This window comes from Polyodon spathula, chromosome 12, assembly GCF_017654505.1.
Source record: "Polyodon spathula isolate WHYD16114869_AA chromosome 12, ASM1765450v1, whole genome shotgun sequence".
Lineage (NCBI taxonomy): Eukaryota > Metazoa > Chordata > Actinopteri > Acipenseriformes > Polyodontidae > Polyodon > Polyodon spathula.
In genome coordinates this window covers 9,515,928-9,541,102 of record NC_054545.1, presented here as the reverse complement: position 1 = coordinate 9,541,102, position 25,175 = coordinate 9,515,928, and the positions used below count along the sequence as shown (strand labels likewise).

Sequence of the window (25,175 nt, the reverse complement as noted above, 5' to 3'; positions counted from 1 at the left end):
TATTGTGGCTTTTAAAAAGTTCCAAAAATAAAAATGAACGTGGAATGTGATATAAATGAATTATGTTTTGGAGTCTTTTATGTAATCTTACAAAATACATAAAGAAATTGCACACATGTATCCTAGTTTCTGAGAAATTAAATGACTATATCCAGTGAAAAGAACACTGGTACTGGGGAAGTGGGCAAAACCTGTTGCCTTACCTTCTTTTGCCTATCATAAAACTACACTACCAGCACGTTAATCACACATATTTCCTAATGTTGACAAGGGTGAACAGAACTTGAAACTGATGTTGGTTGGTTTGAACTATATTTCAGTTATGTCAAATATTTGCACTTTGACATTATCACCTCTCCAGCAGTACTAACGATTTAGATTTCATTAAGCACAAAAGGTCATGACAAAAGAACATATATTCCAGTTAAAAGGACACAATGCAGTAACCCACCTTTCTCTCTTGAGGCCTCAAATTCTATTGTTACCAGTGAATTGACCTTGAAGTCACAGTTTAGTCCCCTGACATACATTTGATAGCCATTGCTCAAAAGACAGATTATAATAAATACCTTGTTTGCATGCCCACTTGTAGAGAAGAGTTGCAAAGTGGAGCAGCTCAAGTGGGAGCTTTTCCGTGTCTGATTTATGTCCCAACTAAAGATGAATTTAATCTCTGGTGGACCATGAAGTGTCAATCATGAAATCAGGCCAGGAGAAGTTTTTTGTCAACACCATGTCAATCGAAAGCAAACCTTGCATAAACCTTGCATAAAACAGTGCCGTCCATCCGCCACCATTGACTCTTAGTACAGAACTATTGTAGTGCAAAATTGTACATTGTATATGAAGAACATTTAGTAAAGATGGCAAGTTTGAACTGAGCTTGAACACGGGTTTGCAGCTCTTCCATGCTGGCCAAAATCCCATCAGAACTCAGACACATGGAAAGTGCTGTATAATGAATAAGCAAATACTGTGACTTGCATTACAACAATTAAACACCAAGGAACTGCAAGAACTCCATCCTATACTGGGTTTGTGTTTTCTTTTTTTCTTCTTTTTTTTAGCAAAATGTTTCATGCTTCAGACTTGAAAGGTTGCATTGACAATGTGCTTTAAATTATATACCACAGCAACATCTATGTCAATAATCTATCAAGACAATCTGAAAGCCTGGACTTGATTATGCTCTTTTTACTTCACATAGCTGTAGGAGGATATGCAAAGTACAATGATGCTTATCTCCCCGTGGCTTGAGGAAAGGATCACTTTTTATATTCTGGAGATACGGGTCAAAGTAAAAGATTAAGACTTCTGTTACTATGCTGCAGTGCAAAGAGGAAACTATATCGTGTTTGTTGTTCATGTGAGCAGTAGTGGAAAATTAAAGTTTTGGTTTTTTTCCCCCTGTAATTAATACAATTTTATACAGCGTGCAAATTGCTTTAAAGGTTCTAAAGGTCAAATGAATTGAACCGTGGTGGAATTATGATTACTACCCATCAAAGATTGTTGACTTTTGATATTTCTGCAGAACGTGGTCAGTATAATTACCATAAAGCAAGAACCTTTGAAACTAAAAGAGAAAAAATATGCAATCAAAGTGCAGCCAGCAATCACCAAAAAACGGCTTATTTTACATGACAGAAGATTGTAGATGTTTTTCTTATATGTAAGTAAATATACAAAAATAATCCGGTCGTAGTTTATGTTTTAAGCTTGATTCCTTATGGAAGATTAGACTACTGTATTGATTGAATATCTTTGCTGTTATTTCCCTGTTCTAAGTTGGCATCCAATCAAACCTCCTAGAGGTGCAGTGTACAGGTGTGTTGTAATAAGGGCTTCATTAATGTTAATACAATTTTTGACTCTGTTGCTAGTTAATTGGAAGTGTTCTGGGAGTTCAATTGCATAGTGTCATAAAACACGATATTGTGGGTAACAATGAGTGCTCTGTATTTGTCTTGGATCAATTGGACCTCCAGATCACATTATCAACAGTGTAAAAACATGGAATTTAACTAAATACAACGTCTTAAAATGCCTGCGTTACTCTTGCACAGTATATCCTATCTCAAGTGTATTTTATAAAGTAAAAAATGATCTTGGACTAATCACATTTTATTAGTCACAAATTGTTAGTGACTATTTAAAATATTTCCTCATTTCAAGATTGCAAAATATGAAAATATTCCACCATAAAATTGCATGCCAGAGCATGTTTTGATATTTAAATAAAATACAGACACAATATGTTTTTTTTTTGTTTTGTTTTGGTGGGGGGGCCTGATTAAATTTTAACTTATTATATAAGGGTACTTCTACCTGTGACCTGTAGAAACTGCATACAGAGTTATTGATCTTGATTACTATAGAAAGAAGAACAATCAAATTCCATCTATATTTGAAGCATTGTAGTGTATATAGCATATACTGTATCAAACATAAGGGATATTTTACTTTGTTCATATTTGATCAAATAAGAACAATCTGTCCCAGTCGATATCTGCAGTAAAATATGTACACTCAGATTTCTAGCCTCTGGCTTTCATCTGGATCCGTCCAGATGTCTCTGTTCTGACAGTTGCACTGGTCTTATTAACTATGGTTTTAAAACTGATATTTAAAGGTACTAAAACATGCCATAATTTGCCACAATGGTAACTATTGGCCCTGATAAATAATTAAAATATGAATGATATATCAAGATAGATGGTCTGCACTGCTTAGTGCCCTCCATTGAAAATAAGTACCTCACTGAATATCCAAAAGACAGACTCTGTAGCACCACTCTAAAACATCTCTGCAATACTCTGTGTTTCACTCTCAAAATCTCTTTCCTTAACTCTGAAAACTTTAGAGCAACCATCTTCTCCATATGGAGCTGCACTACAGCTGTGGCCAAAAGGTTCCCCTATAGAATTAACTAATTTTGCTTCATAAAGTAGAATGAAATTGGCTGAATAATGTACTTCCCCAAAGCCAGAAGTACAGTGCCTCCAGGTCATTGTCTTATGGTTTGTGTGCCCTTTACCTAGATCTTATATAAATCTCAAAGCAAACTCTTTAATCATTGCAGCTCTTGTTTGTAAATATAATCACTGAACCTTCTAAGGGACTTTTGTAGACACTCACTGCTATTGATATGTTGTATATGTTTGCTTGCAGTTGTTTCTATTCATATATTTTAGTTCTAATGTTTTATATTGTAGCTTACTGCCTCCTGCCTCAGGACCTTACAGAAAATGAGACTTGTACAGTCTCAGTGAGTAATTTATCCTAGTAAAAGTTGTTAAATGAAATAATGGTTCAGCTACAAGTTTGTCATCTCAGAACAGAAATAGTCATGTAAAGCTCACAAAGAAATCAATACTACATTTGAATTAGGAAAACAGAAACCTGAACATGTATAGGGTTGTGGCAATAACACATGCACCCCAGAGCATTAAAACTGTAATCCTTGTAGAGACGTTTGAGCCATGTTCTCATTGTATTTCTTTATTTATTTTTCTTAGTTTCTAAACAGGACTAGAGAGATGTTTTCCATATCATATAGAGCAGAAATATGATTACATGATTGTAGATTGAAGAATGTAAGATATTGTGGTTGTTTTCCTGTTACACATTTACAGAAAAATAAAAACAGTACCCAATGATAGATTTAAAAGAATGATTCCCAAAAAAGAATGGGAGTGCTTTTTGAAGTAAAAAGTATCTGCAGTATGGTAGCACTTCACCCTTGATTAATTTTCATTTTCAATGCATTGGTTAGATAGAAGCCCATTACTGAATTTGAAGAGCCAGTATGTACAGTATGTCTGTTAAAGTAATTCAAGGTTATTGGATTTCAGGCATGTCGTCAAACCACATTAAGAAGCAATTTGATATAAAATCATACAACAGTGTGAAAGGGCATGCAGAGCTTATGATAGAAAATAAATAAAAATGATGATGTCATTTTCACTTGACCTGTAAATAATTCATTTCCATATTGAAAGTTTTCTTGAATGTGGAGCTCTAATTCCTTTCAGCATTTAATTCATCATTTTGCTCACCCACATGCCTTCTGCAAAAACATTAAAGCAATATTTCAGAAAGTATTATAGTTTAGAAGTATAACGTGCTTTTGGTTAATTCTGCATCTGTAGTGGCAATGCATTTGAAAGCAGCAATTTAAAGATGTAATATGTCCTATCCAGTTTTAGGGAGGTTGGTACTCCCAACTAAAATAAAGTAAAAGTAAAATGTAATTTGAAAAAGAGTCGATAAATCTGGAATTAAAACGTTTTTTTAATTTTATTTTTATGCTCCCTCAAAAAATGTACATTCTAATTCTTCTAAGGCGTACCAATTAATTGCATTTGATTTCAACAGTTCTGTTGAACAGCTAAATCACATGTTCATCATTTGTAAGAATTTCTTTTAATTTTAGCATTGAGTTTAGTTGAGCCAGGTACAACTGGACACAATTTTGGTTAAAAACACAATCTGCCAAAAACTAATCCAGCACAATGATGGCTTGCTGTAATCTGAGTGCTTCAAAAGATATCAGGGAAAGGTCAAAAGTTATAACATTACACCATAACAGAAAATAATCTCTTCCCAAATGATTGTAAGTGGCAGAAAGTGGCACTACTGTACAATGGTAAATTCAAACAAAAAATGAACTATTCATCTCAAATTCAAGGGGGTACTGGCAAGAAATAACATTGTAAAATCAATGGAAAAAAAAACAAATCATTCAAACAGGACAAAAACAGTTAAACCAATCATAAAAACAGTAATACAAAATGAAAACATAGAATTCCAATTTATATGATCCTGGTCATAGTCCTTATTTACAGGATTTGAAGCCCTGATTCAAAATAAATATTTATGAGTGATTTAAAAAGGCATTGTGAAGCAACAGTTTTAAAGCTTGAAGGCAATGAAATGCCTGGTATACAAAAGCATGTTGGCCCATGTTAGATCTCAATTTGGGGATATTACAAGTAGGCACATAATTTGATCTCAGTGCATAGGTAGAGTTACATCTCTAACTTGGAGAATTTCCATAATTCATCTTATAAACTAAACAGAAAACAATGAGAGAGCCATCTGTTCTCCAGACTGAACCATCCTAGTTTCATAGAGAGCACCAAGGTGCTTCTCGTAATCTGCATTCAGTGTAATTCTTACAGCACTATGGGAACCAATTGTCAGAACTGTGTGGGAAGGACTCATGTATACTGAATCAGCGCAGTCCATTAACAGTAATATCATTTGGGTTACCAATCGAGAACAACCTTCATGAGAGAAACACTGCCTGTGTCTGGATAGAAAACCAAGGTTAGCTTAACAGATGCTCAATGTAGTATTCAAAATGTAGCACTGAGTCAAGCCATAAAACAAGGTTTTTAAATTGTGTTACAGTTTCAAGACTAGTGCCATCAGTTAATACAAGAGCAAGATTACTTCTAACATTGTGCAATTTAGGTGCACATCCAAATAACATGGTTTTAGTATTAAATAGTATTTAAAATCAACCTATTTAGTAATGCATTTTGCAAGGCATCATAGTCTTTTTGAAGGTTGTGTTGGATTTCACTTAAACAATGTCCACTGGCAAAGGGGACTGTATTATATATAAATGAAATGTGGACTATTTAAGAACATTAGACCTGTTTATAAAGATGCAAAAAAGCAGTGGACTGACCAAGAATTGAACCCTGAGGAACCCCTTTTTGATTATGGCCAGATCAGATTTAATACTATCAATAATCCCCTTTTGAGTTTGAGTCCTATACCAATTTACAACAAGAGATTCAAAGACAATATTTTGCAGTTTAATAATCGTAATTTCATGGCCAATACAGTTGTTATGTACTAATGGGGCAAAGGTTTGAGAAGTGATTGGTATAGAAGAGATTTAGCACAAAATAGATTTTTTTAGACTAGTCTACTGCACCAGGCTGTACATATACACTTTGTTCCACTGTTGTTAACTGTGTGGTTCGCCTACTGTTCTGCTCAGGTTTCTATACTAAAGACTGATATAATATGGAAAACTCTACTGCTGTAGAACATAAAAAAACCATCAATGACTGTTATTTTTGTTTGTTTTTTTGTTGTATTGTAAATCCCTAATTTGCAAGTGGATGAGGGGGAGATGAAAATCTATATATTTTTTTAATTGACTTTCTGTTTTGGGTCTTCGTATTCAGTTGAAAGATTTATGTTGTTTTTATTGTTTGCTGTTGACAACAGCCTTCCTTTGAACGGGCAAAGCAGCAGTGATAATATTGTCTTGTGACCAAACAGGAATCCCATAGCATCCGCTCCATTGACTGCACTCACTTTTACCTTGTAGAAATTCCCACTTCAACCACACTCGCTAAAGAGCACTATTCATTGCCAACACACTCTCCCTTTTGCTATTGCAAATTCTCACAGAAGGAAACACTAACCTCAACTAAAGCTTTACAGTAACAGGCACATCTCAGAAGGAGACATACTCGCCAATTGTAAAAAAAAAAAAAAAAAAAAGAATAGAAAAAAAGAATAATTAATAAGCCACTTGCTTTGAAACAGAGCCCAAACTCTGGAGCAAGCTACAAACACCAGTATTAAAACATAAAACATATAATATGGAGTGTCCCATTCCAAAGTTTCTCAAGAACATCTTGCAACCTTACTGTTTGGTCTGCAAACACCAGTTTATTTGTTTCTGCGCCCAAAGTGCCCTGTGTAAGCAAAGATAGACATGTCAACAAGAGAAAGTGTGTGGCAGGAATATTATCAGTCCTTTTACCAAAGCAAGCAGTTAGTAATAACAGTGACTTCAGTACTTTCCTGTATAATGCAAGCATTTTCATACTGTAGCTATTGGTTGATCATCCGAAACAGTCCTACATGGTGAGATCATACTATTGACAATAATTAGTTGGCAAAATATTTTTTCTCCAAACATTTAGTGTTATGTACACAACTGACCCTGAGTGCAATATGTAAAACTATGGAAATTAAAACTTTGGGGGATTTTAGTTATTGTTTAGTACCGCTGTATCATACATTTCTAAATAACTGAAGAAATTGAAGTAGCATATTTAGTTTCTTTTGCAAAGGAAGTCAATTTATTTAAAACTATAAAAACGTGTTTTTTTTTTTCCTTGCTAAAAAAAATTGGAAATTCTTAAATTTCAAGTGGTAAGCCTGAGCTTACAACATTGCTCTCAATCTGTCTGAAACATTTTAGGAAAGAGCTACAGACAAACACACAGACCCTCCTGATACAAGCACATCAACAAGTAAGTAAGAGAAATTATTAATCTAATTGCATTGGGCCTGGTTAAACCTTCAATAATAATTTATTTGATTCCATTGTGTATTCAGTAGCAGAACAGAAACTGTTTTTCCCCAAGTGCCCCCCCCCCCCCGAATTTAAACACTGTAGTCGACATGTTCTTTCGAGATATTACTGGTATAGCTGTTGTTTTGGTTATACATTTTAACATTGTTTTAACCTGTCTCTATTGCAGGTGTTCATTGATTTAGTAAATCTCACTTAATTTGCATGATTACATTCTCTGTAATAAAATAATCTGGCTTTATAGAAAATGTTTAGGGTTTTTTTGTATCTATTTTTCTTTAGAAATGTATATTATAAATTCTACTTGTACCACAATTAGATGTTAATGTGTAGGATACAAATACCTTATTAACCTGACCATTTGTTAATTACACTATGTGACTATTACTAACATGCTCTGCTTGTTTATTTTCACATGCATGTATCTATCAGTGTCTGATTATATATTTTTACCTAACGCATTTTTTTTAAAATTTAGCAGACACTATTAAATATTTATTTGGTAATCAGTTAGTTTAACTATTAACACACACACACACACACACACACACACACACACACACATATATATATATATATATATATATATATATATATATATATATATATATATATATATATATATATATATATATCTTCATGAAATTCTTCACTGAATTTCCATTTTAAAGTAATTAGAATTAATACAGATCCTCATCCATCCTATGACGAATACAAACATTGACACTTCAAAACTGGATTGCTCTCTGGTTCAAATGTTTGTCTATATAAGAATGCTACCAGCAAACGTATCTTGACTTATGTATATTCTTTCAGTGTTGCGGGCGCTGAAATTAAACAATCCACGACATTTTCACTTACAATCATTATTCATTGTGCGATCTTTAGAAAGAGCAAGCTACCGTTAAAGTAAATTACTAAAAAAAAAAAAAAAAAAAAAAGCTCAAAACTGCTTCCTGTGTGTGTGTACACATTGTACAACAAAGTAACTTTTTAAACAAAAAGGCAGACCTATTAAAATGACTGACATAAGATTGTATTTTAAAATAAATACTAAACATTAGAAGAAAGAACATGTAGCCAAAAAATTAATAAATAAATAAACAGAAAATAATATGTATTTATTTTATTTGTCCTGGGTAAATAATTGGAAAACAAATGCATTCATTCAGTATATGTTATTGGTTATATTTTGTTATATATTACAAATAATCTAAAATAGAATATAAATGTAATTCAAATGTGAGTGTTTTTATAATTAAATATAATCAATATCACATTTCCAAATATGCCAATGCAAGATCGACAGAAAAACAGATAGTTTGGTAGGCGGCGGCAGTCAAGTGACTCACGTGATATATAATTCACGCTGTGACTACTTGAGGTATCAAAGGAAAGCAACTATGTAGAGCGCCAGCACAGCGGTGAGCCTTGCACGCATCTTCCTTCACCAGCTGGTAACGCAGACAGTCTGAACTCGAACCTTAAAACGGATGTGACAGGGATGCTCGGGGAGATATCCTTGCAAGCACAATAACATAATTATTATAGACAGACATAAGTGGCATGGGATTGCACAGTATAGAATAAAAGAAATAAAACACGACCTTAGGGAATTGTTTTATCCAAGTATGGGAGTCGAGCACGTATAAACTTAACTAGTGTAAGTTTTTTTATTTTTTATTTTATTTATTTATTTTTTTTTTAAGTTTTAACGTATGAACAAATATTTCAACAACTGGTAGGCTAACTTTTGAAAAACAATTCTATAAATGGAAAAGCCACTGACTATATTACTCAAACATTGTGGATTTTAAAAAGACTGTAAAATGTGTAATGTGTTCCACTATAATATTCACCATAATAGGAATACGTATTACTGTTACAGACTTTACTTGGCACACAAGTACATTAGACCTGTGGTAAATATGACTGTGAATTTCGTTGTGTTACGGACCTCGTGGGGTTAACTAGAGTCTCCGCTCATGCGCGCTCCTGTCACTCTTTGTGATTGGCTGGAAAGGGGTGGTGCGCGCTCTGGGGATTGCCTGCTCGAGGCAGTTAATCAGCAGCAGCTACGGCCAAGTTCAGCGCCTCACCTCATACCGAGGAATGGCATTGCTGCACATCAGAGCACATAACAACACTTTCACTGGGAGAATTCACACAGCAACAGCGTCTATTTACAAACGCACCGCTGCACAATATAACACAACATCTTTAGAAAAACAATTCAAAAGGAGATATCACATAAACATAAATTCATACTGCAGCACATTATTTGAGAACTGGAGCCGATTAAGAAAGAACATATACAATTGTAACGTTTAACTGAAAGAATTAATGCGCAAGCATGTTTTTTTTTTTTTATTTATTTATTTTTAAATTATTTTTCTCAATTGCGCCATTGCCCATTACAGCACGGCATCTTTATTAAGAGATATCAGACGGGAAATTGAGAATTCTGCAGCACTGAACTAACTAGTGGAACTGACACTTATAAATAAACTTTAATGGCAATTCAAAAATAAACATTTCCGAATACACAGCTACACTGCCGCACACGCACAAAGAGAGCTCGTATGTGTTAAAACGCAGTAATTTTCACGCTACATTAAAAAAAGAAAAAAAGAAATACACTGCATCTGGATGTACTGCGGAGCAGAGGAAGAAATGATGGAACCGAGACAATAACATTGTATTGCACTTTGCTACTTACGAAACGATAACGGTACCTTTAAAAAGATTGAAAGGAAGGGAACATATAATCCACATTACAACTAAAACAGGCAGAACACAATCGTTTTTGCAACTTACAACTACAAAGCTAGCTTGATGTTATTTATATAACCTAATTACAAACTTTCGCTGAGAATAGTCGTCATTAATTAGGTGCTTGAAAACTCGACTTGGGAATCTGCTAAAAAGTATAACGTTCACAGCAGAAGTAGGTAACATTTCAGTACATAGCTTAATTAGAAAAATGGCAGTATTTTAGAAGGGAATCGTGCACACAATACATTTCTGTTTTGCTAAAATACATTAGTATTATACAATTTCTTTATACCTGAGGGTTGCATAAGATTGCAAAACTTTATGAACAACAAATTACTCGCACTTTAGTGGTAGTTCAATTGAGATACAAGACAGGAGTAGGTCAGAATCTGAAGTCTTGTAAAGTTATTGTTAAAGACCCACTTTAAATTTCTCGACTGAATCCACTAACACTGTTTTTGAGACACTGAAAACTTAGCATCAATGTTAACATCTTGAAAGCTGCACTAGCGCGTTTATTTAAACAGAAATCAAGACGTATAATGGCTGAAGAGTTGGTAACCATCACTAATGGGATTGTGGTGTGACTTGCTGTGCTGGAGGGAAGGCTGTTATTCTTGTACATATCCACACAGTCTCGGTTCGTGTTTAGTTTCTTGGAGCGGGGATGATCAGAATCTTCCCGGATTTCAGTGTTCAGGTGACGGCTGCGGCCGGTGGAGGAGCCGTTGGAGTGCCAGCTGGTCCCGGGGTGGGGAGAGTCCCCGGTACTGCAAATGGCAACCCTCAAAACGTCCAGGGCATTACTTCATATCAGCAAAGGTATGTTGTCTTTTTTTAAGTTACCAAAGCAGTTGTTCAACAGTGTCCAAGTGTGAACCATAGATTACCATCATTGTCTTAAAATTTGTTTAGAAGTCATATTTGTTATATTCATGTGGGGACCAGTCATACATATTTTACAGTATTGGTAAGTCAATTAAACACAGTTTTAGATGGTCTGTGAGAACTTCTTTCAACTTACACATCCACTTATTGCACTGTTAAAAAAAAAAAAAAAAGGTTTATTACAGTATAGTTTTTTTGTGTTTTTTTTCACAAGACAGGGCAACATCCATCTTTGTTTTATTTACTAAAAAATAACCAAACAAATCATGATATATGTAATTTAAAAACGAAGATTAGCTTGCATCTTAATGGTCTTAGTCTCAAAGTACTTGAATATCATATTAATAAGGTATAGTTTTCACATGATAATCTTTCATTTACGCAGCTCACTAGGTGTATTCTTGCATTCGAACACCTCGATTTGGATATCCAATTCAAATAAGACACATTATGTCTATATCGATGTAAGCAAGTTTGTGAAATATACTTTTATGTGGATTTTGCTAACACTTCAATGTACAACTTTTTCTGAAAGTTCTTTAAAAAACTTGTAGTAATGCTAAAATAAACTAGTAAAATTTGTTGAGATAAGTTTCAAATACAGTTCTTCCCCGTCTTCAGAAACAATTTTTGGTACATTTATTTTCTTGAAAGTTACAAAACAGTTTTTGGTTTAGATATCAGTTTACTGAATTACACAAAATGTCTTGTAAAAAAAAAAAAAAAAAAAAAAAAATGTTTTCCAGTGTTACTGATGTCAAGGGCCACAAAAAGCCAGTCTGCAAGTTACCATAAAATAAAATTGAGATGCTGCAATAGTATCCTATATAGCAGGTACATATATTTCTGAAAACTAATTTGACGACACACCAAAATAAAAATTCAGCGAAGGTCTGTTCAATTAGTGTTTAACAATAAGAATTAATTGATACCTACATCTCATTCAGGGTCTTGAAAAAGAAGTAAAACCAGTGCATTATACAGTAGTTACAGTAGTAGATGTAATAAATAATTGGGCGTTAAATCTGTTGTGAAATCAATTAAAGAAGTAATTTGGATTTACAAAGAACGATTTGCACAAAATAAACGGTTTTTGGTACAATTTAAGTTGATTTCTACAAACTCTTTGTCGTTTTAAGTTTCTTTCTAAAGTTTTCCCATGTTTTAAGAATGAAATGCATCTTATACATATTTTAAACACATGCTAAACTATGTTTAAAATCTGTCACATAGGATTTTTGATGAATTCTTAAACATTTGGTTTACAGTACTCTTCAAGTACCTTGTTACATTCACACCATTATGTGGGTACTTTTTAAAGTTTTTAAAAGTTCAAACCATCCTCGTGTTCCATATATTTATGCATAACGTAACAGATTGACCTAACTAGGATTTCCTGTTGTTTTCTGTTGCTTTTATATTTCTTTACATGTATTTTGAATCATAAGCAACCAATAGTTTATAGTGTCACTGCTCTTCGGAAAGACTGATACTGAAAATAGCCTTGCTTTAATGCCAATGTGGTTGGACACATGTAAATATTTGGTGCTCCATTACAACAGGCATATAACATTTCATTCTAAGGGAATCCCAACATAATAACAACAAAGTTAAAAGTGATAGCATGTGACAGAATAACAGTTGTCTTTTTTTGTATTAAGTTTCAAATTAAAACATTTACTTAAATTAGGAGTTCGTTGCATTGATGTTATGAATAATTCTGTGGATAGCTGGATTTCCTGAGTTGATATGATGTTTTGCCATTAAAACAAAAAAATGATAATCGTTCTAAACGCGCGCGCGCCTGTGATCTTACAAAAATGCATATTACCTGGTAACTAATAACATGTGCATGAAACAAGATTGTACGTTACTTGTGTTATATTTGTTTTAAGGTCCAACTTGTTGTATTTAGTGTATTGTTTTAATAATGAGTTTCCTTTGGATAGTTGTTATCTTACATCCATGCACATGAGCTTCAGTAAGTGATTATTGTCTGCATTCAGTGGACCAAGTTGAGATGAATTGGTTTCTGGAAGAAAACAGACACAGACACACAGACACACACACACAGACACACACACACACACACACACACACACACACACAAGCCTTGATGTTGCATCCGCTGACCACAAAAGCCGTGGAAGTTTTGTGTTTCACATATGTAGAAAATGAAAACTGTCTCCAACTACAACTGAGTGGCGTTGTTGCGCCGGTAGGAGAGAAAATGTGTTCTTTCTCACTGAGAGCCAGGCAGGAAAAGCTGGAAAATGCACAGAAAAACAGAGAAACAGAAAAGCCTTTTCACACAGCACTGGAGACAGGGGGCTCGTGCGGAAAAAACGCAATGATGCTCCCGTATAGATATTAATTCTAGCTCTGTCTCATCCGAAGGCTACTGCCATGCGAGAGCTGCAGTATTTCAGAAGCGTCCCCCCGGCTTCCTTTCACTTTTCTTGGCATGCCTTTGGAGCCTGATCTCGGGGGTTTTTCCTCCTTTCTTCTCGCTCATGAACGACAGTGCGTGGAGCCAGAAACAAGACTGGACCAGAAAAACGCTATGGCATTGTTTAAATACTCATAGTCTGCAGATTGCATTGCTTTCGATACCCTCGACAAGGTCAAAATAAATCTAAAGAAAAACAAAAAGTAAATAATAATAATAATAATAATAATAATAATAAAAAATAATAATAATAAAAAACATCAGGAAGATGGCGCCCACCAAGCCTAGCTTTCAACAAGATCCTTCAAGAAGAGAACGGTAACGACCGGCTTGCTTATTGTGTTTTGTTATTATTAACGTTGTTGCTTTGGTACCGCTGTAAGACATTTGGGTTGCAGATACCTACTCTGAGTATCAGTTAGAAGTTTCTGCGTTGCCTTGGCTGCTACAGTACGTCTGAGATTTGGGACCTTAACGCTAGGGTAACAGGCATAGCGAGAAAAGACAGTATTTCAGTGCAGAGAGAACACTTTAAGGCATTGACAAATGCACAGTTAAACGCAGCTGCCCAATAATGCAGCCACTTTTTCGTATTGTTTGTATGGTCCACGAGTGTCTGAGGCAGGCCTGTAATGTTATGCAGAAGAGACATAGCTGCATTGCACTTCAGAGCAATTCAAGTGCGGCTAGGCCAGGCGAGATACTGTAGTTTGCAGAGTAACGGGACTTCTCAAGCTTTGGAGTAATTAGCATAAAACCTGTAGCCAGTTGTTAGTAACTTTTAGTGCAGGGCATGCTTCATTCACAGGTAGCAATTAAGTGGCGAAAACGCTTCTGTTATTTGGTACACATTGATTGTTCTATTTGTTGAATTGAAGTGTTTTAAATTGTTTTCAAAATCGGTGATATTTATGGAAGTACCTCTATGAATTGTTTATCAGTAACATATTAATTGTTTTATATAATGGTGTCATTTATTATTCAGCAATAAAATATGCAGTGTTGTTGTTTCCTATAGATAGTATTTACAGACATGGGAGGTTATTTATTTATTTATTTGTTTATTTATTTATATTTTTTAAATATACATTTATTGTCTGCCAAGGATGTCTGTAAGGCCAAAAGCAAAGTTGTGAATTAATGGTTACAAAACTACATTACATCATGAACCTGATGTGGTTTACCTTGGGCGAATACAAAAAATATGATTCAGAGGCACACATGCAAAACCATACTACATTGTTTATACAGTGATTATTTATTGCTGTGGGACAAGATGAGGATGATATTTCCGCTATCATGTTTGTAACATTATGTAGGCTGCATCTGGATTTAAAAATACAAACGCAATTCCAAACAAGAGGTATACATTTTAGTAGAAGTAATTGATATTTGGTTGTGGGGAGAGGACGTGTGTGTGTGTGTGTGTGTGTATGTGTGTGTGTGTGCGTGTGTGTGCGTGTGCGTGCGTGTGTGCATGCGTGCGTGTGTGCGTGTGTGCGTGCATGCATGTGTGTGTGTTTAATAATGAAAGTAGCTTTTCTGGTTAATTGTTCTACCTACCTGAGCTGTGATGGGGATTGTATTGACAATAGAAAACATTCCATGCTATGAAATCACAGTGTACACTTCTAAAATAAATTTGTTAATGATTGTTTCTCCTTTCTAATCTTCCAACTTGGAACCTAAATCTTTAAGTTAATGAAATACACATGATATTGTAACATTTTACTATTTACAGTGTATGCTGTTTTGTATAATTTTAAATCATATGTACTATACATATACTGTATACATTTATTATTTTGTTGTGCTATAAACTGTTTGGAAAAAAAATGTACAGTTTTTCATTTTTCTTCAAAATGTAGCATGGAAAATACATTTTATCAATAGAGTTCTAGGATCGCCACCTTTTTAATTTTATTTAATTTTTGTTTTTTATACAGTATACTTGACTTGTGAAGGATCATTATGCAACCTGCAAAGTGCCTGTTTAGAACATATGACTGCCCTTTTTTTTTCCACCAGAGCATTTACAACACCATCAGTAGAAAATGTTTATGCTAAGTCAGTCTTTAGTAATCTCTCTGGCAGGAGCATATTTGTGTGCCATTCTGGGAATTTCTCAGAGATAGAAATCTTGAAGATGGAATTAATTTCGAGGAGAAACTTCATAGCCTCTGCATGAGTGCTTTCTTTATCACCTGTCTCCATTTGGCATTCGGAGAAGGTAAATCAGAGTGTGTGATTTGTTATTCTGCTCCACTTGAGAGTTGAACTAAATAACACTTGGTCTGAAATTCTGATTGAAATTGTAGGAGGATATATTTAATTTAATGCTCCTTTATAGCATCTTGTTGTTTGGCTGAGGCGCTGCCACCCTAAAGGTGGGATCTGAGTAATGCTTCTCTGTGGGAAGTAGGAGGAGAGATAATTTAAAGAGCAATGGCCCTGGCTGGGGTTCAGAGTAATGGGTAACCACAAACTTGGCCTTGTGTCCTAATAGTAGTCTTGTACCCTAAGGGCACACAAAAGTGCCAAGTGAGCCTGTTTCATTGTATATTAGTTTAGTGGGTTAATGAAAAGCTGATAGGAGCAAACTGTATTTCAAAAAGATAGTTAGACCTGTGACTATTAAGCATAAAACAAACTTAGTTTGTTTTGATTTGCAATGTCTCTATTTTAAGATAGACGAACATAGCTTTCCAGTGATTTATTGCATGTATTATTAAAAGTGTCACAGCTATATCTTATTCCCTGACCAGTAACCCAGTCTTTGTGCAGCATATCAGATGTGTAGTTGTGCCTGATGTTTTGATTTAATGCTAATATTCCAGCCTTCACCCTATTTTCTCCTTTCTACATAGATGTAGGCTATATCAATCAATTAATCAATCAATCAATCTTTATTTTATATAGCACCTTTCATAGTAGACCACCATCACAAAGCACTTTACAAGATGCAGTAACAAGAAAAAAATCCATAATACTTATATAAAACGTTGTTTGTTAAAACAACAGCCTGAGCATCTGCTTTTGAAATGCCATTATTATGAAATGTCTAGATACTTCTGCACATATTAAAACAATTGTAATCTGAAGGCACTCAAAGATATTTAGTATACTTAGTACCGGTGCTGTATGATCCAAATATCTTATTGATTTTTAACCCTGAAGAATTAACTTTTTTACGATATTTTAAAACTCAAGGTCGTCAGGATTAACACGTTTTCAAAGTGTCATACAAGTTTTAAAAAGGCCTAAACTTTCATCTGAAAGCACTCTAGTACACTTTCTTATAATCTGGTCCTAAGCATAAGACGGACATAGCAGAGATAAATGGTATTGTTCATTGTCTAACACTTTTCTTTTTTATATATATATAAATAGTTCTCTGAGATTGCTAAAATGGTAATCGAGAAATATGAAATCGAGTGGCCTTCATATCACAAGGCCAGGGGTCTACAAATGGAAAAAAACTGAAATAATGAAATATTTCCAAGGCAACTGACTGTCAGCAAGAACAGTAATGCATGGACATATCACTGAGCCTGCAGAAAGGATATTAGATTTTATAGTTGTATTGCCAACTGTTATAATGGGACTTATTAAAGAGATATCCTCCATCGTCTTCCCTGTAATATTTTAAAATCACTGCATTCAAACAATACTGTTTTTTTTCTAAGTATAAATCAGAATAGCTTATATTATGAGACTCCTTAGCACAACAGATGTGTTTTTTTTTTTTTTTTTTTTGAGCAGACACTGAATTAGGCTTGGTTTACACATTACATTTTCTGATTACAGTAGAACAAAACATTTAAAAAAACATCATCATTTTTGCACAGCTGCAGTGAAGGTCGGACACTGTTTTAGTGAAGGTCAGGAGACACGAGAATAGGATGCATCCTGCAAGATATTTAAAGGGACAGTTTCAGTTCTGCATTAAGGCTTTTATTATTAGAAGAGCTGATTTTAGACGTTTTGTTGTAGGAGACAACATCAATGTACATTTTTATAGTTTAATGTCCTGCTATTAAACACTCATTTGATATCATTGGCTGGTATTCATAGAGCTATTTATTCAGACATTTACACAATAGTACCCAGTATATTTACATTTTGTATAGGCAAATATATTTGTTTGATTTTCCCAGTTTCTTGGAGAATCTTGTTCAGCCTCTTATGACTTACAGTACAGACAAGGACATGCAGAAGTAGGCAATGCCTTGCTGAGCCTGCTGTTTGTTAAATAGCCTGTCCTTGAGCGTCATGCACGATCTGTGATGATCTTCCTGCTAACCCTCTAATCTAGCATTTACCAACACTTCCTGCACCCCCTACCCACCAGTCTGATCAAACACCACCAGCATAGAACCCACCTTGACTGTCACAAGTCAAATTTAAGCTCACAGCCTTGCACTGCGCCCGGTCATCAAACATTTTACTTTTACATTCATAACATTTCAAGTTGATGCCCTTTTACATCCTCTCTAGATACTTAAGAGTGATACTGTATGTTCCAAACTTTGTTAAACATACATGGAATTGATTTGATATATGGTCAGACTTGAGGGCAAAAACACTGGATGCTGGATTTACTCCTAGGCAGGTTTAGTTTTTTTTTTCTCTTTTTTTAAATTATAAGGGCAAACTGTGCTTCTGAAAAAGTGACTGGTGAGTTAATATGCAGGACAGCCTGACTGTCACTCTTGTTCCTGAATGTTATGTCTGCCACGTGATTGGGAATGCAGGCAATCCACTTTCACAAAGAACTTTTCGCTCCCTAATTATTTATGATAAAGCATTCCTAAAGTGCGATGTAACCTAGGAGTGCCCCATACTGGGCAGTATTTAGGCTTATTGCGTGGTGTGTGCTCACAAGCAGTGGTGATATTGTATCTGCTTTAGACTAAATACTGTAGCAAGGTAAGACTAGAAACTTGAACTTAACACACATGCAAGCTTTTTTTTTTTAAATGTGAAATTCAGTAGAATTCAATTCAAATTGAAAAGTGATAACAATTAATTTGCACCTGTCAAAATATATTGTAAAGTTTAAGAATGGAATACAAGATTTTCACAGTGTGCGTATTTGTGAAGAAATCTGGATTTTTAGTTTACTCCTCCCATTTGTTTTAATTTTAGACATCACCTTCAATGTATAGCAGGCTTAGTCAGAAAGGAATACCCATGCCTACGTCATATCAGAAATACACACAATTATAGTATGTTGAAGGTGTCGTGGGAAAGATTGAAACAAAAGATGGCACAAGTACAAGTAAAACAATGCTCTCAAAGCAAATCAAGTTGAAGAAGGTCAGATCTCTTCAGCCCACCGTGATTCTTCTGTCGAATCAAACTAAAATAGTTTGACAAAAGAAAATCAAATCCAGTCATAATTACATTTATTTAATGAGTCACAATCAGTTTATTTTTGCTTAAATAATTTCAAAGTATGATGGTATTATGGCATAGCTTATAAATCAGTATTCTCACATCTGAAATTAGTGATTTGACAGCGTTTACCATGTTAAAACACATTTAGAATGTCTCTTAATTTTCTTGGTAAATCAAGGTTCACACAGTGGAAATTATAAAATGGTAAGAAAAGAGGACAAATAACACGACTAGTTTTGCAAGTGCACTACAACAAAACTGTGCTTTATGGTTTTGCTAATAACGCTAAACATTAACTGTTATCCAAGGTGTTCATGAACTAACATAAAAAACAAAGTTAAGGACAAGCTTAGATCCAACTCTTGTCCCACCCCTTCGCCAGATTTCCATTGCACTGTATAAACGTAATTTGTTAATCCAACTGAATTTGTCATAGATAAATTTGCATGGATTATCTTGTCACCGCTGTATCTGCATTCTTTTATTCATAGCTTATTCATAATTTAAGTTTGGCAATGAGCTGTTTTTGGAAGCTCACAAAGGAAAGCATGACCTTTACCAGCTGCCACTACCCAAACCAATAGACGGCACAGCAAGACAATAGGAAACAGAGAATTCCTTCAGAGCGCTGATTGACTTGCTATTCATCTAAACCTGTAACATCTCAAGAATTTTTACGATATCAGTTAGAACCTCCAGGAGTTTTCTCACTGCTTTGTAGAAGATGGATGGTGAGGAATCTTGCACGAGTTCTTGAAGTGTAATTATTATTTGGAACACCTTGTTTTTTATTTTGACTATTTTTTTTTACTATTATATGCCAGGCATGAGGTTTGGTTAAGTGGTCAGAAAAAAATAAAAGTCTGAATGCCCAAAACAGTGTGTTCTGGCAGTCACGTAAGTCCTGCAGAGATCAATCATTAGAGATTCAGCCTTCTTTCAAAAAGAGAATGTTCCAAGTATCTGGCACATTTCAGCCTGGAAGCTTAACACATTTAACTCGCAGTGTCAGATCCCAGCCTGGATGCTGGCACTGTCAAGATGCTTTAATGGGTAAGTGCACTAGCTTGCAAGCGCTAGGAATCAGTGCCGTGGTCATGGGAAGTAGTCATTGTCTGCATTACCTGATGCATAGCTATAATAATACAGAATGGCATTTTGTCACCTATTTCTATTATGAGTATATACTCTTGTACTTATTGCACAGTACTTGATGAATCATTGATATGCACAGATTCAACCAGTGGGTTGTGGCTTTGCAAGTGAATTCCTGTTACCAAGATAGCTGATCTGCATTCTCTGGAAGTAATAACCTTGTCCTGATATAAAGCTAAAGGTGCTAGCTGGTGATGCCAGCCAGTATCTCAGTGCTGCTACTGTACATGGCTGATGGCATTTAGTGGTTAAGTACTAAGAAAATCTTCCATAGCAGAAGATATGCAGTGTTCCACAGAAGATTAATCTATAGCGAAAGGTCATATATCACTGTAAAAGTCACCCAGGGGAGTGTGGTATGCTGATGTGATTGGAGTGGATTTTTTTTTTTCTTTTTTCTTTATCTAGTCTGTCCTGAGTTTACATCCTTGTCCTGGATTGTTAGAACACATTTTTGTAAGACATTTTCATTTTTTTTTTCCTCGTACATTATATTACAGAGTAATACTGACATTTTAAAGAAAGGTACAGAGAATAATCTACTATGCCCAAACCTTTTTCTGCTTAGATGCTATCTTGTTTGGTGACATACAGTAGATGAGCAATGTAAAATATAGCATTATATTAACTTGAAATGTTTCATTACATTCTATTGAAATCTGGGGATTGCTTTTTACCATCTTTTTTCTTCACACCAACTTGAGACAGTACGGATTTTGCTAGAAGGTCATCTTAAAGATTTTTAAAGACTTTGTTTCATGGCTGTGTAGCTCTTTTCCCTTTTAATAATTACTTTCATCTCATTGTAGCCTCGCTTTTGAAAGTGTAGGTCAATAAGGATGGGCGCATTCAGAATTTCATGATCTGTGTAGTGGAACAAATTGAAAGCAAAGCCTATATCAATCACTGTGAAGGGAGGGTTAATTGTTACTGCTTCACAAGCCTCTGGACAGATAAACCAGTAATGAAATACTTATGGCTGTGATATGTGAACACTTGAGAATGAAACAATAAAAACAAAAGGGATGTTTATAGATAATAACAAAAGAACAGCAAAAACAATGAACTGCAATAAAGTAAAATGTATGCCATTTATCCACTTTTTGATTTCAACATAAGAATGAAATATTTCAAAGATGTTAGTTTGTGACATTATGCATTCGGTTACATGCTAGTGATTTAGACATAGCTGGTGGTAAAACAATATTAGAAGAAACAGAAAAGCATGAAAATAATTCAGCTTTCTTGATCTTGAATGAAGCCTACAAATAAGATGTTCAATTCAATTATTCTATACTGTCCGCACACAAATATACTAAGAGTTTTTATGTTTGGCCACGTTTTGCTAAAATGATAACTTAAAATATCAATTGCAAAGTTTGAACTAAAATGCAAAGTCTTTAATTTATGGTCAGTTATAAACAAACACATAAGGTACATAAAGTATGTAGTTAATTGAAGTCTAAAGTCCATGACAGCTATCACAACTCTGTGGATAATTCTGAAAATTAATGAGAATGATAATACTTGAAAGACTGTTCCAGAGTTTGCCCAAACTCATTAACTAAATCTCTCATTTAAATACGTCCTAAAGACTTTCAAATAGAAAAAAATATATTAATGCTGTATAAGCATTAACTGGATTTAAAAATGCTGAGGTGGTAAAATTTATGGAAGAGTGAAACTATCAGACTGTTTGGTGTAGAATCCTTTTCTAAATTGTGGTTAATAATAATGATACTCAAGATATGTGCTGTGAAATAGGATAAGTAATCTGTAGCTTCCTTTATCAAGAAAATATATATATATATATATATATATATATATATATATATATATATATATATATATATATATATATATATATATATAGTAAGGTAGCAGGGGATTAACTAAACAATAAAAACAATTAACACAATTACAAAACCCTTAGCCCATTCACCCAAAAGTGCATTTTCACATTTTTAGCAGGGAGGAATTTTAACCCCCTCCCTGCTATCTTACTATATATATATATATATATATATATATATATATATATATATATATATATATATATAAACACACACACACACACACACAGAGAGAGAGAGATTGGGAATTGTAATATCATTTCTGCTCTAATTAGTACTTTTATGTTTGTGGATTAAATTACATTAATATTATAAGAGCACATGGGGGTAAAATGGGAAAGTTCAGCTGCCTTAATAAACATGTACTTGCTTCTGTTTAGTTTACTACAGCTAAACATTTAGCTATTTTCTCATTGTACCAGTTAGTCCTTTTATTAGATCTTTCAATAATTTGGGAGTGTGGCAGCCTTGGTTACCAGTGTATAATGTAAGGCTGATATAATGCAACTGATTTGTTAATTATGCTTGTTGCAGATATTATTTATGCATTTATACAAAGTGTATAAAATGGGACCAGTTTAATTTAATATTCTACTGTAGATTATACAGACAATTCCAAAGACAGTAGCTTAATTGTTCATGGTTTAAAAAATTGTTTGTTCCATCTGCATTTAAAGGTAAATTAAAAAAAAAAAAAAAAAAAAAAAAAACATGTCTGATATAAGATTGTTATTGATGTGTTTTTCACAGTCTTGCTATGTTTATGTGGGGAAAAAAAATCAGTATTGTCATTTTATTTAATGCCTCTACATGGTAAAAGTAGAAAATGAAGATTCTTTCAGATGTTAAAATAAAGTGAAGCTGAATAAAGTCCAGGATAGGTTTCCACTGATTTGTGAATTCAGCTGGTTAACTGAAGTTATTACAAGAACTACAACAACAACTACTTTATTTTCCGAAATTCTTTCACTCCTGAAAATGAAAAACAATGAATATAGTTGGCTAATATAGTGTATTTGGGCCCCTGAGTTTGCATTTCAAGTGTTGGAATAAAAGAAATCAGAGATTTATGGAGGTATGTGTTGAGATCCCTGAACAGATGTTGGGGGGGGGGGGGGGGGGGGGGGGGGGGGGGGGGGGGGGGGGGGGTCACTTTATCTCTGACTACATTTCACTCATGTCTTATTTTCCATGTCCAATGCTTCTTGATAGGTGTCAATAAAGGTGCACTAAGCAGTACAGTAAACATTTTAGTCATGCTGTTATGCAAACTCTGTTTTGAAGTGGAGTTGTCCGTATATTTGACAAACAATTTCCAGTAGTTCATTAATCTTTCCCCTTCTGATCCATATATCTTGACACTGGCAATGAAAATCCAAATAAAAATGCTTTTGAAATTGTATGACTCAATGTGCTATTAACTTTGGGTATGGCCATGCAAAAAAAAAAAAAAACACCATGAAGTGTCTGAGATTAAATTATGTTACAGCTGGATTTTTAGAGCATTTCACAGCAACAGAGAATCACCAGAGAATTCCCCTGGTTTGCAACTACTTATTCTTATTGGTAATTCTGGGAAAACCACAGATATTTTATTTATACAGTGTAAGTTAGTGCTGCAGCATGCTCAACAAAAATCCAGCTGTGTTTTATCCTAGCCCCACTGACCACTACAACTTATAGTTAGAAGAAAAACTGCCCATCCAAAACTTAATTTCTCTGTCTTCTTAAGGGTGGGACTTATTAAGTAAATTTTCTCTATTTGGAAGAGAGTTTTAGAACTGCTTAGTGAGGATATAGTATTCTCTTAGGTTAAAAGTGCATTGGTTGAGCTTTGTGGGAAGTTTGCATTGCTGCCATTGGTGTTATTTCATGCACAGTATTCTCAAAAGCCATATTAAAGAATGAGATGGGTACATTTAAACCTCTACATTACAGGTTTTAACAGTCTCATTTCTGACTTACATTTGGAAACAACAGATTATAATTAGGGTGCTAAATAAACAATATCACAGTGCATATTACTCAAAGGCAGCTAATTGCCAATCACTGTATAAATGTGGGGAGTGCAGACTGTGAATCACAGTTTTTGGTATGATTGCAGTCTGCATTCATTTGTTAACACTAGTAACAAGCCCAGCGTTCTTGAAAAATCCTGCAGAACAGTATTGCACAGTTACCATATCAAAACAAAATTATACGTTTTAAAATAATTTATAGAATCACTACGATTTGTGTCCTAGGATTTGTATGCTTACAGTCGAATTACTGTATCTGATGAGGATTTAACCAAAGGAATGAGGTTGTTCTTCTGCTTTGCATACTGTCCTTACAGTGCTTTTAAAAAAAGTAAGAGGAAAGCAACTTTAAATTCTTGGTGATGTTTTCAGTAGTATAGTGGTACTAAGAGCTGAACAATAGAAGCAGGGTGAACATGGCAACTGTTTTGGTTCTGGTATAAACATGGCCACTGAGGTGCTAAATCTAGATGGGGAAGAGAAGGAAAGGGATGGGATTGCCGTCTACTCTGGCCTGTTATGCAGATCACCGCACCACCTGGCTTTGTTTGTGGCAGCTGGCTCCTTAACCCCTTTCCTGTATCTTGTGCCAGTGTGCTGCAGTAGATTGAAGTACTGCTAGAGACCTCTTGACATTTATTATTATATCAATGTTAATCCTGTTTCTACCAAGCCCTTCCTGTGAACATTAATGACCAGTCCTCAATACAATAGCAGTATTGTGTCCTGTAGACATTCAAAACAAGCAGCAATATCACCTATCCCTATACTACATTACTCCATGCCCTTTAGTTTTAGGTACAGCAGTGTCCCTGAATGTCTTTAGACCAAAACGTCTTTGTCCGGGTAGCCTGACTGTCAATGGTTTTGGTGGTGACACCCAGGCAGAGCACATGTGCACCCAGAGACAATATAAAAGAGTATCTTTATCAAATGCATTGCATTAGGAGACCCTGGAGTCTGTCAGTTATTGATTTTAACTCATCTTATTGATTTTAACATCATCTTTGTATGTGTGAAGCAACAGCTTTTAGGAGTTTTAACAGCATAATGCTGGTCATTACTTTGAACTTTTCCAGCATCAGGTATTGGCAAACATTCAACTGCTAGGTAGTGTGCACCATGAGAAACAACAACTCCACAGGTTTACTGAGACCAACTAATCGTTGCTAGTGAAGTTATTCAGTTGTTCTTTATTTTGAGTTAAGTTATTTTTTCACACCATAAATCACCACCACCCTGACACATGTCATTGCATTAGTAATGGACACTATAAAATGCTGAAG

General features: G+C 34.6%; 1 protein-coding gene across 2 annotated transcripts in view; it reads left to right on the top strand.

Moving 5' to 3' along the window:
• Positions 1-9,451: 9,451 nt before the first annotated feature.
• The window catches only part of LOC121324686 (neuronal PAS domain-containing protein 3-like), a 231,108-nt gene continuing 215,384 nt past the window's right edge, over positions 9,452-25,175 (top strand). Inside the window, exon 1 of one of the 2 annotated variants that reach the window (XM_041266803.1) lies at positions 9,452-10,948. In XM_041266803.1, the coding sequence (XP_041122737.1) occupies positions 10,794-10,948 (155 nt within the window). In that variant the 5' untranslated portion in view covers positions 9,452-10,793. Of the gene's footprint in view, positions 10,949-13,216; positions 13,782-25,175 lie in introns of those variants that run through there. The other variant, XM_041266804.1, reaches the window with a different exon arrangement.